The sequence below is a fragment of the Plecotus auritus genome (assembly GCF_963455305.1).
Source record: "Plecotus auritus genome assembly, chromosome: 1".
NCBI lineage: Eukaryota > Metazoa > Chordata > Mammalia > Chiroptera > Vespertilionidae > Plecotus > Plecotus auritus.
In genome coordinates this window covers 83,953,738-83,966,661 of record NC_137770.1, presented here as the reverse complement: position 1 = coordinate 83,966,661, position 12,924 = coordinate 83,953,738, and the positions used below count along the sequence as shown (strand labels likewise).

The 12,924-nt window shown below is 53.2% G+C and overlaps 1 protein-coding gene across 1 annotated transcript; it reads left to right on the top strand.

Annotated features, from left to right (window-relative positions):
* The first annotated feature begins 983 nt into the window (after positions 1-983).
* AJUBA (ajuba LIM protein) lies at positions 984-11,417 on the top strand. The gene is made up of 8 exons (XM_080659417.1): positions 984-2,339; positions 5,152-5,253; positions 7,085-7,152; positions 7,277-7,339; positions 8,530-8,660; positions 8,741-8,792; positions 9,483-9,551; positions 9,963-11,417. The coding sequence occupies exons 1-8, from the start codon at positions 1,310-1,312 to the stop codon at positions 10,086-10,088; spliced, it is 1,641 nt and encodes a 546-aa protein (XP_080515543.1). The 5' UTR covers positions 984-1,309; the 3' UTR covers positions 10,089-11,417.
* The last annotated feature ends 1,507 nt before the right edge of the window (positions 11,418-12,924 follow it).

Sequence of the window (12,924 nt, the reverse complement as noted above, 5' to 3'; positions counted from 1 at the left end):
GCCAATATCAGCCTTTTTCTTTTCCACCCTGATCATTTTCACTTGCTAACTCCTTTAAATGACATTACTTTTCTTCTTAATACTTACTCTTTATCGTCAATCTCCTGTGGCCAACCAAAGTGGGGGGAGGGGGAGGAGGGAGGCATTCGCTAGCCCTAAAACCAGACCTTCTATTAGTCACCTGAAATATTTGCTAAAAAGTTTCATTTCCCAACACCAGGGGGTGTCTGTCTATCTGTCCTAATCTGAAGTTAGAGATTAGTTCCAAACCTTTTCCTCCTTTTACGGAGACACTAAAGTTCCTTCCCTCCTTAAACAGAGCTTTGGGTTCAGGAAGGGGTGTCTTTTTATTACAGTTTATCTCTTTATCCTCTCATTCTCTCTGGACTTGAACAAATTTGTCTTTTTCCTAGTCTATTCATCCTTTGGTCTCTGCACCACCCTCAACCTCCTTTGCTCCCTATCCTTTCGCTACCTGTTTCCACCACCTCTCTACATGGGCTTCCTCGCCTTTCTGGACACTACGTCGGCGTCTCTGAAACTCTTTATGTACCTACCTTTCTTCTTTTTCCCTGTCTTCCTCTTTATGGATCCCTCCCTGTCTCAATCAGTCTCTCTTCATCTCTCCCAGTCCCCACACTAGGAACAAAGTGGTGTTTGCACAGAGCATGCCTCGCGTCGCTCCGTTCTAGACCACGACATTCCACCGTGCCCCTCCGCGCATTCCAACTGCAAACAAAGAGTCCCACCCTAACTTTTCCCTGTCCCAATTATCGAGTGATGTAGTAGCAACTGCCCAAACTTGCCCTCTTCTGGCGGCGAATCTCCACCTCCAGCACAGTTAGTACCAGCTCCCACCGCCCCATTCAGCGCACCAGAGATCCCTGCGCAGACACCCCCGTTTCTCCTTCACTCGGTGCTCCGCCCCTCCCGGAAAGTAGATCCGGCCAGGCAGACAAAAGTTTGGGAGAGAAGTTCCGTCCGTGCTGAGTGTGAGAGCGAGGGGGGCGGGGGCCGGGAGCAGTGGGGCGGCTGGTGAAATCGACGCGTGGACAGATAGACTTGCGGACGGGACAGCCGTAGGCCCTTCAAGCCCTGCTTAACCCCTGATGCGCGGGGGTTCGCAGCCCCTCTTGCTGGGGGATGCTGGGGGATTCCTGGCGCCGGGCATCTGGGCCGCCCGCTAAATCCTTGTGCCTACCCTGTGCCCCTGGGGAACCGGAGCCCGGCCGCAGGCAAAGAGAAGCGGTGGCCGAGACGCTGCAGGGTGCGGGGCAGGGAGGGGGCTGGAGGCCCCAGGCCCGAGGGCATGGAGCGGTTAGGAGAGAAAGCCAGTCGCCTGTTGGAGAAGTTAAGACTCTCGGACTCCGGCAGCGCTAAGTTCGGCCGCAGAAAGGGTGAATCTAGCCGGTCTGATGGGACCCCCGGGCCGGGCAAAGGGCGCCTGAGTGGGTCGGGGGGACCTAGAAAATCAGGGCCCCGTGGAGCTACCGGGGGACCTGGGGATGAGCCGCTGGAACCAGCCCGGGAGCAAGGACCCCTGGACGCTGAGCGGAACCCGCGCGGCTCCTTTGAGGCGCAGCGCTACGAGGGCTCCTTTTCCGGGGGGCCGACTCCCACCCGGGCCTTGCCTCTACCTCAGTCATTGAACCCAGACTTTCGGTTGGAGACCACGGCCCCAGCCCTAAGCCCCCGCTCCAGTTTTGCCAGTAGCTCTGCCAGCGACGCGAGCAAGCCGTCCAGCCCCCGAGGCAGCCTGCTGCTGGACGGGGCGGGGGCTGGCGGAGCCGGAGGTAGCCGACCCTGCAGCAATCGCACCAGCGGCATCAGCATGGGCTACGACCAGCGCCACGGCAGTCCCCTGCCCGTCGGGCCATGCCTGTTCGGCCCACCTCTGGCTGGGGCTCCGGCGGGCTACTCCCCTGGAGGGGTGCCGTCCACTTATCCGGAGCTCCACGCTGCCCTAGACCGACTTTGCGCTCACCGGCCCCCGGGGTTCGGCTGCCAGGAAAGCCGCCACTCATATCCCCCGGCCCTGGGCAGCCCTGGGTCTCTAGCCGGGTCTGGAGTGGGAGCGGCGGGGCCCTTGGAGAGACGAGGGGCGCAACCCGGACGACATTCCGTGACCGGCTACGGGGACTGCGCTGCGGCCGCCCGATATCAGGATGAGCTAACAGCGTTGCTGCGCTTGACGGCGGGCACAGGTGGACGTGAGATCGGTGCCCGTGGGGATCCCTCGGGGACTGAGCCGTCTGGTCTCGAGGAGCCACCGGGTCCGTTCGTCCCGGAGACCGCCCGACCCCGAATGCGGGAACCCGAGGCCAGAGAGGACTACTTCGGTGAGTGAGATTAGTGGTTAGGGAAAGGAAGGGACCCCTCACTGCATCTGTTCCTCACCGACCCGACGGCCCAAATTGCCGGCCCCGGGTGGTCGGAGGCGGAGACGCGGGGCTAGAAAAGAGGCTAGAGGGACTTCCCCTTCCTAATGGGTTTCAAATGGACTGGGGACACCTATCCTGCTGAATTCTAATCCCCCCTGATTCTCTCGTGAGTCCCAGTTCCCCAAGCTTTAGGATCTCGGTTTTTTTCCGCGGTAGCAGGCCTCTTTGGGAGTGGACCAGTGGACAGTGAGAGCATCCCCCCCCTGGCTCCCCCCTCGGTGGCGGTGCCCCTGCAGGCTTCTGCGCGCTGAGCCCCCACGCGGGCCCAGGCTCCGCCCGCAGGAATTTGGGGAATTCGCGGGGGGAGGACAGGGCGGGCGGGCCGCGTGCGTGCCGGCTCCTGTCCCCGAGTTCCAGGTGCCCGCGGGCGGGGCTGGCCGCGCCGCGCAGGGCGGAGGCGTGGGGTGAGGAGGATGGGGGGCGGGGGACTGCTTCCGAACACGCGCGGAGCTGTGGCCACCGTTGAGGAAATGGAGCCTGGGAGGAAGGATGGAGCGCTCTGGGTCGGAAAGCAGGGACCCTACTGCTGCCCGCCCCAGCCCTGCTGGCTCGGTGCGTGCATGGGCATTTAAACAGAGACCTGGTGGTGGCAGCTTCTATTTTCCCCATCCGGAAGTCAGGGCAGAAGGCATGACCGCCGGGTCACCATCACCCCGATGAATAACCCTGTGTAACTGCCAGAATAACCTGGCCTTCAGTTTGGCCATAACCTGCTCAGAATTCAGCCATAAGTCGCCTCTTATTTTTCTGTTGCTGTTAAGGAAACCTGGTCGTTGTCTCCCCCTGCCCCCACGTGGTTATCTTTAAGAGTATTGATTTTATGTCTCAGCTATGGGGGGATATTGGGGTCTTGAAATATCTTTTAGCCAAGACCTACAGGCACCACTTCACTATATAAATACTAATCTGACTGTGATAGGAAGAATCGGAAGAAGTGGAGGGCTCACCCCCAGGGCTATGGGCCTCTTCAGTTTTCCAAGCATCTCCTCACCTTTCTCACTATCCATGTCCTGCTCTAGACCTCTATGGCTAGAAATGTGAATAGGGAGAGAACCCCAGCCAGGGAGGGGGCGTTGCAGAGGAGGTACAGAGGTAGTAGGGCTACAGACTGGAAGGGGCCTGCCTGGTCCAACTCAATCGCCCCCATCCTTTTCCCTCTACGGTTAGAGAGGAAAGCCCATAGCAGAAGCTTTGGTCAAGGAGACTAAGTAACAGGATGCTTCTTGCAATTTTCTTTTGAGGCCCAGGAGAAATGGGTGTTGGATGGAAAGAGTCTTGTTGGCTAAACCATCAGAGCCAAAAGAAAAAATGAATTCAGATAAAGTGCAATAAAATGACAAGAAGAACCAAGATTTGGATATCTGGGATGGAGGAGGTGGTGAGGCGGACATGCCTGAGCAGTTTGCTCTTATCTTCCCATAATGTCCCAAAGAAATGGCTTTGACCAGGCCTCCTGGCATGGCAATCTTGGGGCAGATCTTCACTCCTATGGGGAGGCCACATTTTGACCCCAGAGGTAGGGGCCTCTTCTCCCTGTGGGTCAGGTAGGCTCCTCTGTAAGAACCCCCAGCCTAACTGTACCCTCCTACTCCTGTCCTTAGTAGGGGCCCTCTTCCTTGGCTACAGCTTTGCCCAGCTGCCAGAGGGTGGGAGCAGGACAGGCCTGGGCCCATCAGTTGCTGCAGCTGCTGCACGGGCTCCCAAGCCTCTGGGCAAAAACTGGGATGGGCCCCAACAGGCAAGGAGTGTGGCAGAGTGCCGAGGGGGAGAGGTGGGGCGGGGTGAGGCAGGCCCGTTGGGATCTGCTCCCCAAAGACAGGCCCTCACCTTCACTCATGGGCCTGGAATTGGGGAGTGGAGGGAGGAAAGAACACACCCAGGAAAGGCGGGTGCCAGAGCCAGGTGTATGCATTTGTGGGGTGGCGGGGCGGGGGGGGGGGGGGGTCGAGGGGGAGGTGGGGGGTGGCGGGGAGTGGTTCAGATCTGACCCTCCCATGATGGAAGATGACTGAGAGACCTTAGGGGTTCTATCACCCATCCCCCTCTTTCTATGCAACCCTCCTGGGAACACACCCTGCATTCTCAGCAGCCACCTCCCCACAGGAGTCATGCTCACATGGTCCCCTCTGCACAGGTCCCACTGCTGAGCCAGATCCTTCTTTTTCCACCCTTGGAAGCCTGGAGGTCTGGAGCAGTGAGAAGTCGTTCTGTAGCAGAATACCAGCTCGTTTTACAGATGGAGAAACAGGTCCCAGAGAGGCTCTCTAGGCCGCCTTCTTTCCCTAGGGAGTGTTTTTGAGTCTACTTCTGGGCCCGTATGGACTGGCATCTCTATTGTCCCACACAGTGCAACAAGGATCATACTTTACCTGCTTAGTCTTTTCTCCCCAGTAGAAAGTAAACATTTGAAGGCCAGGGACCATATCTTTGACATACCTCCAGTTTTCCACAGTATTGATTACAATATTTTTGTTAGGCACAAAATAGATGTTCAGAAAATAAATATCTGTTGGTTAATCAATAAATAAGAATGGATCCACTCAGCCAAGACCTTGCTTCATTCCACTTCTTATTATCCTCTTTTCCCAGAAGGTAGCCCATCAAAGGGAGGCTCTGACTTGTGGTACTTGGCACAATCAGGAAAGACCGGGAATCCCAGGTTTTGAGCAGGGGGAGCAGGATGTGATGCTGACAACATCTCTCCCCTCAGGCACCTGTATCAAGTGCAACAAAGGCATCTACGGGCAAAGCAACGCCTGCCAGGCCCTGGACAGCCTCTACCACACCCAGTGCTTTGTCTGCTGCTCCTGTGGTGAGTGCTGCCCCCAGATCTGGACCAGGGCCCGAGGCCTCAAGCACTCCCCACACACATACACAGTCACAAGTGCCTAGGGAAGCAGGAGCAGAACTTGTGCCTCTTCATTTGCTCGCAGAGCAGCTGTCCCCACCATGTGTCTGGACCTCCATTGCTGCCCCACCTTCTCTCTTGCTTCCCTTCTCTGTGCCCTACCTGGCTCTCTCACTCCCATGCTGGGTCTGCTTTCTGGAGTCATCTTCCCTCTGTTCAGCCTCTTTCCTCCCCTCTCTTCCTTCCTTTTCTGCCTCCCTGCTTGCCCAGCCTGGACTCCTGCCTGACCCTCCAGCCTCTCCTCCCTAGGGTTTGGTTTTGGGCAGCCAAGTTGCCTAGGGCGACAGTGAAAGACTGGAATGTAGGAAAGGCGGGGGTGGGCTGAGGGAGTGGAGAACTGTCGGGGGCAGAGAGGGGGGTTTTCTCTTGGCTGGTCAGAGTTCAGCCACCTCGCCAGAGTGCAGGCCACCGGGCCATGCCAAGCTGATGACATCATGCTCCAGGAATGCCCGCTGTTAGCTCAGGAGGCCCAAGGCAAGGGGGGGAGGGGACCTGCTCCCAGTGGCCTTAACTCCCCAGCCCTTCCCTCACGTCCCTCATTACCTCCTCCCCACTGCTTACCCACTCTGATTCCTTTGCTAACCCTTTAATCTCCTATCTCTCTGCCTGTCTGACTCCAGCACTCAGTTTTTCTCTCACTCCTCCACACCTCAGCCTCTGCCTGGTCCATCTTTAGGTTCATCTGTCTGTCTGTCCTTCTGTTTATAGGACCCCTTCTGGGTATGTCTCTTTTCCTCTGTACTCCCCTGTGTCTCATGAGTTTCTAAGTCAGCTTCTCACTTCTCCCCCATTCCTGACAATTTAGATGCCCTGGAGAAGTTCCTAGGTGTTAAGTTACATGGGGAATGGTCCTGCCTTGGCTGCTCATAGGACATCCTGAGCTGCCTCTGACCCTGGAGACTGGGTCCCTCTAAGCTTGGGGAAGAGCCTAGTGCAGCAGGAAAGAGGACCAACTTTGCTCCAAACAAAGCACTTTGTCCTCAGCAGTAACTCCAATAAGTCCTGGCCTCCCTAGAGCCTGTCCCCGGAGGGAGACCGTCAGGGCTAGGCGAGCAGGAGAGCTATGCTCATGCAAGGAGGCTCCTGGGTTGAAAGGTCCCAGAGGGCAAGGCCTGTGACAGTGTGATCATCCCTGTGCACATTGTACACCACCTTTTTCAGAGCTCCTGTTTTTGCTGCTGTTGTTAATCCTCACCTGAGGATATTTTTTTCCCATTGATTTTTAGAAAGAGTGGAAGGGACGGGGAGAGACAGAGAGGATGTGGCTGTGAGAGAGGCACATCAATTGGCTGCCTCCTGCACACTCAGACAGGGGCTGGGGATCGAGCCTGCAACTGAGGTACATGCCCTTGACTGGAATTGAACCCATGACCCTTCAGTCTGAGAGCTGACACTCTAACCAGCTAGGGCTTTCAGAGCTCCTTTGACAGTGTACTCCAGCCTATGGTTGGCTTTGCTTCCCTGGGTGGCTCCCCACACACTGGGGAGGAAGGCACTCATTTGAGACAGAGTTACAGAAAACTGGAGGAGCAGTGAGCAGAGAAGAGGGGAGATTGGCAGGAATGAGACTAAAGCAAATTGGAATTGCATCAGAGGGGATTTTTGTGTGGGGAGGGAGGAGGATAAGCACCAAAGTCCAGATTTAAATACACCACACCACAGTGGAGAGCAATAGTGGGGAAGCCCTGTTCCTGGGCACCAGCATAGGCTCCAGCCCCTTCTCTGCTGCTTCCAGGGCGAACTCTGCGCTGCAAGGCTTTCTACAGCGTCAATGGCTCTGTGTACTGTGAGGAAGATTATCTGGTGAGTGAGAGGGATCCCCTGGGCTTAGAATTGGCTCCCACACTGGGACCCCCTTTTTGGTGGCCCATTGGGGTTCCATCCACCAGGTCATTCTCAGTTTATAACATCTACCCTTGGTCTCTAGTTTTCAGGGTTTCAGGAGGCAGCTGAGAAATGCTGTGTTTGTGGTCATTTGATTTTGGAAAAGGTAAGCAAATGGCTTCAGCAGAGACTCTGAGTGAGACTGAGGGGTGGAATCAGGGACTAAATGGATACTGGGGGTGGGGGAGCACGGAAGGGGACACCTTCAGCAGATGAATCACTTTCATCCATTCCTTCCCAGAGCAACTGTTGAGAGTGGCTTCTCTGCCTCTGACATCAAGTCCTGACACCTAATCCTGCCATCCCTAGACCTGTGTGATCTGGCCCCTCCCTAATTCTGCAGGCACGGCCTGGCCCTCCACCTGAGCTAGGAGTATGGGGTTCTGGGTTTGAATCCCCGCTCTGCTACTAGCTAGGATCAGCTGGAACTCAGTTTTCTTTTCTATAAGAAAGAGGGATTGGATTAGATCAGTGGTTTTCAGCCCTGGCAGCCTAGCAGATCACCTGAGAAGAAGCAAAGAAAAATGCCAAAGCCTGGGTCCTCACCAGACACTGTGATGAATATGCCTGGATAAAATTCTGGGGTGGGACCCAGGCTTTGCTGGTCTTTAAAAGCTCCCTGGGTGTCCCGGCCAGGGTGGCTCAATTGGTTGGAGCATCATCCCATACACCAATATGTGACTAGTTCGATTCCCAGTCAGGGCACATACCTAGGTTTCAGGTTCAATCCCCGGTCAGACAAAGTGTGTGCAGGAGACAACTGATAGGTGTTTTTTTCTCTTTCCCTTCCTCTCACTTTAAAATCAATAAAAGCATGTCTTCAGGTGAGGATTTTAAAGATAAAAATATTAAAGGCTCCCTGGATGATCCTTATGCAGCCAGGGCTGAGAACCACTAGCCTGTTTGCTCTCTAAACCTTTCTCAGGGTTTCTGCCTCCACTTTTTAAAAAATGGATTTTTAGAGAGAGAGGAAGGGAGAGGAGGAGAGAAAAGCATCAATCTACTGCCTCCTGCACTCCCTCCACAAGGGATCAAGCCTACGACCCAGGCATGTGCCCTAACTGGGAATCAAACAGGCAACCTTTCAGTGCACGGGACAATGCCCAACCAACTGGGCAACACCGGCCAGGGCTCTGCCTCCACTTTAAGACTCTTTGGTCCCCTCAGATTCCATAGCGTTGTTCTGGAAGGATAGCGGGGGTTGGGTGAGTTTTGTGAGAGCAGCAGGGAACAGCGTGAGTAGCTGGGAAGGTGGGACTGGAGGGAGACTGATTCTCCTCCCGCTCCACGAGCCAGATCCTACAGGCAATGGGCAAGTCCTATCACCCAGGCTGCTTCCGATGCATCGTGTGCAACAAGTGCCTGGATGGCATCCCCTTCACAGTAGACTTCTCCAACCAGGTGTACTGTGTCACCGACTACCACAAGTGAGTCCGCCCCTTGCGGTATGGTGCGGAACTGGGCTCAGGATTTCCGAATCTCAGCTCACCTCTGCCCTCTCTTTCAGAAATTATGCTCCTAAATGTGCGGCTTGCTGCCAACCCATCCTCCCCTCAGAGGTCAGTATGTCTGGGTTCTCCTGCAGGGCAGCCAGTGCTGCTGCCTCTGGAGAAGGGATGGGAACGTGCGGCCCGGACTCCCTTGGGATGCTGTGGTGCTGAGGAATGTACTCTGGGAAGATTCCCGTGTGACTCTGCTCTCAGGGTTACCACCCTGACCCTAACATCCGGGCCTGGACATGTCTGACAGCCTCACTGGGCCCAGGCTCTGTCTCTTCTCTCCCAGTCCAGAGAGGCAGACTTTCTTTGAGGTCAAGGTCACCAGAGGCCAGAGTAGGGGCTGGAAAAAGGTGGGGGGAAATCCTCAGGGCCAGTAGGAAAAGGTTGGAAATGATTTATCCTGTGTATGCTGAGGTTGTGCTTAGCCAAAGCCAGTGAGGAACCAGACCCTATTGGACCTCCTTGTCCCCAGCTTAACCTCCTTTATTTATGCCGCCTGCCCCTTTCCCTTCCCTCTGCTTCCCCTACAGCTGGTAGAGATAGGCAAGGCCAAGCCCCTGGAGACAGGGAAAGGGAGGGGGCAGTTCCAGGAGGATTTGCAAAGCCCATCGGAAAGCTACAGATGATTGCAGAGAGGCTCTGGAGGCCTTTGTATGATCTTCCCATTGGGTGGGTGGGGCCTGTACATGGGAGGGTGAAGTTGGGGCTGTCAAACTGCTCTCATCTCCATGGGGGTCTGCATTATTTCAGGGCTGTGAGGACATTGTGAGGGTGATATCCATGGACCGAGATTATCACTTTGAGTGCTATCACTGTGAGGTGAGTGTTGGGGGCCCGGGCTCCTGGGAAATTGGAATGGGACCCAGGGAAGAGTCAAGCCCTAGACCTGACTGTAGGAAAGTACAGACCATGAACTCTGGGAAAGTGCTCTGACCTATCTCCAGTCTCTAGCTCATCCTCCAGCCACTCTCTCTGGTCCTAGTTGTTTCATCCTTTCTGAATAGGGTCTCCTGGTATCCACTGGAGATGGGAGCCTTTCTCATTATTTCTGCTATAGCAGCGACACCTGGTGTCCAGCTGAAGTATTTTCTCAGGTTTCTCTTCTGGGAGTCCATCCCTTCCGACCCACCTTTTTTTCTCCTGGTCATTAGAAGTCTGGGGTTGTGAAGGGCAGGTTCCTAAATGCCCAAGGTGCCTGGGCTGAGGTGACTAGGTGTCCCTTTCCCCTAGGACTGCCGGATGCAGCTGAGTGATGAAGAAGGCTGCTGCTGTTTCCCTCTGGACGGGCACTTGCTCTGCCACAGCTGTCACATGCAGCGGCTCAACGCTCGACAGCCCCCTGCCAACTATATCTGAGCTGCAGTCACTGCTGCTGCCATCACCACCCTGACAAATTCCTCTGGCCAGTGGGCCCCTGAGGCCAGCTGAGGCAAAGAATGTACTTTGCAGGCCTGGCAGAAGAGTCCTTTGGGGAGGGCCCCAAGGGCCAGAGACCCAAAGATCATGACATTCCAAATGCATTGTGGAGGAGGAACCTTCCAGTTACCATGGTGGCGGTGACCGGCCTCCTTTCCACATGTGCAACCTGTGCTGTAGCATATACTTAAGCACACACAGGCGGCTCCAATACACTGTAAAGGTCTGATTCCAGTCTGTATCTCCATTATAAGTCTAAGTGTAAATCAGGCAATGCTGTGGTCCTGGATTATAGGAAGGGAAGACATCATGGAAGCTCCTGACTATTTTGTACCCCACACATGGGGTCAGATAGGAGGGCAACCAGGTTCTTACCACACCACAGTATCTTATTTCTGTATCTAGATGAAGAGGTGGACCTTATAAATGAGTTACTTCTTGGCCACCTTGTCTAAGGACTAAGAGAGCTAGCTGCTCACCTCAAGGCTGGGAATAGAGACCAGTTCCAGGTGGGCCTGCTGCCTGTATTGCCTGATTCTCAGGGACTCACGTGAGCCTGGGAAGACTAACGGGGTGCCTGTACTTCTCCTCAGCTGGTGGAGGTGGTAATGAGTGAGTCTCGGGGTATGGAATTGCTGGGGGAGACATTTTTGAAGCTTCAAGCTCTTCACACTCCCCAGGTATGAGTGCATTGAGCCCTCCTGCCCAGTATATGCACCCATGGGCATATTCTCACACACACCTACTCACTCCCTTCTCTCAGGTCACTCTTGCACCTGGTTCCCTAGCAGCAGCTCACTTCTCCAGAGCTGCCACCTTTCAGAGGGATCCAGGATTACATCTACTGTAACTCCCAAACTCTGAGGTTCTGGGGCGCCAGAGAGGCAAAACACTTTGACTGGGTTCTAGTTCACTTTTGCTGAAATTCGTTTACCTAAAGCTAGATCTCTTAAAACCGTTTCACTGAAAACCTGTGTGTTTAAAGTTACTACCACTGCCAAAAGCTCAAATCCCTTTTGGGTATTTTTTTATTTTTATTTTTTTTAGCCATTTAGGTATTCTATTCTTTTTTGTCATGCTTTGGGTATTTCAAGGATTTATATCTATTCATCCAAGTGTACTTCTGAATTATCAGTAACATAAATTTATCAAATTTGCAGCACTTTGTAAATGATAAGATTGCTTCCTCCCACCTTTATGTTATTTACTGTTCAAACACTTTTTTTAAAAAGCTTAAAGTTTCTAGCAATAAATATAATTGGTACAGACATTTTGTGTATCTTTTTTTGTGTGTGTTTCTTAATCCAATATTCCTTTACAAATTAGATGCCTTGAAAAAAAATAACGAAGCTCAATATGATTTTATGCTTTGGTCTAACTTCTACATCCATGCTGTTAAAATGCCAGTATATCCGAAGCAAATGAACAGGCATGTAGCTTATTCAGTTGATTAACAATTCAAGGTTATACAGACAGCATCATTAAAAAGTGAAAGGGTGAATCTGCTAGATCCTTTTGAAAATGCTGCAGATTTGATATTTATTTTAGACTAATTGTCTCTAGGTAAATTGGTTTTAGGCAAATTAATCTGATAATTAATCTTGGGTCCTTAGTCTTCATTCTCTATCACTTAGAATTTCACAGTGGAAATGATGACTCCTGAGAACAGACATTTCACACTTAGGGGTTATTCTAAGATGACTGTGCCAGCCAACCTGGGAAATGCAGAGAAGAGACCTCAGTGTGAATGTGAGTGAGAGTTCAGATTCATACCACTGACTGCCTGAAGAGGGGGAATGCCCTTTTTTGGGGGGATAAATGTTCTGATACTAGATTACTTGTTCTACATCTGGGATTCTGAACTATTATTATTAAACTAGAGGCCTGATGCACGAAATTCGTGCAAGAGTAGGCCTTCCCCCCCCACACCCCCCCCCCCCCACCCGCTGCCAGCACTGGCTTCTCTCTGGCACCCGGGACCCAGGCTTCCCCCAGCTTTGTCCGGAAGGTCGTCCAGTCTAATTAGTACATTATGCTTTTATTATTATAGATAAGTGAATACAAAGACTGTGAGGGGAATTTTCTCAGCAGGGTGCTTCAAGCCTGGGAAATCGGAGAAGTGTGTGCAGCTTTATATCCATCTCTTCAGTTCTGTCTTTACTCTTGGGAGTCTTGTCTACTCCATCATTCTGATCCTTGTGCTTTACTCTGATTTTGAGCTCCATCTGCTGCTGACTGGCTGATTCGTAACTAGGTCTGTGCTCACCAAGACTCTTCTTGCCACTGTGGCTACTCTCTCCTTCCTGAGGGAAAACAGTGCTAACATTTGATGAGGACAGGCCCAGGGAATAGCAGCCCCAGCCACCCTGCATTACCGGCAGGCTCCAAAGTGTACCCTGCATCGCAAGAGTTTCCCTTCTTTCTACATACTGGGAGGCTGCTCATCCTTAATAGTTCTATTTAACATTTACAGTTGGTAGTGAGATTCATAGGGTGCTGCCAAGGATCATCAGGTAGACTGTGGCAACTCACCACCTGATTTTCATCAACAGCCACTAAGCCTAAAATGGGGTAAGGGAGAAAATGGAAGGATTATGGATCCATTTTGTGTCTCTTTAGAGTCACAGGACAGGGTTCGTGCAGGCTTTCGCAGAAGACGTTGGGTGTTAGCTTTGGCTAGCCCTGTTTGTTACAGGCCTGAATGTGGTTTATCAAGAATAAGGCTGCTGGTGGTGCTCTCTCTGCCTTACTCCTCAGACATGTTTCCCCTTTCACC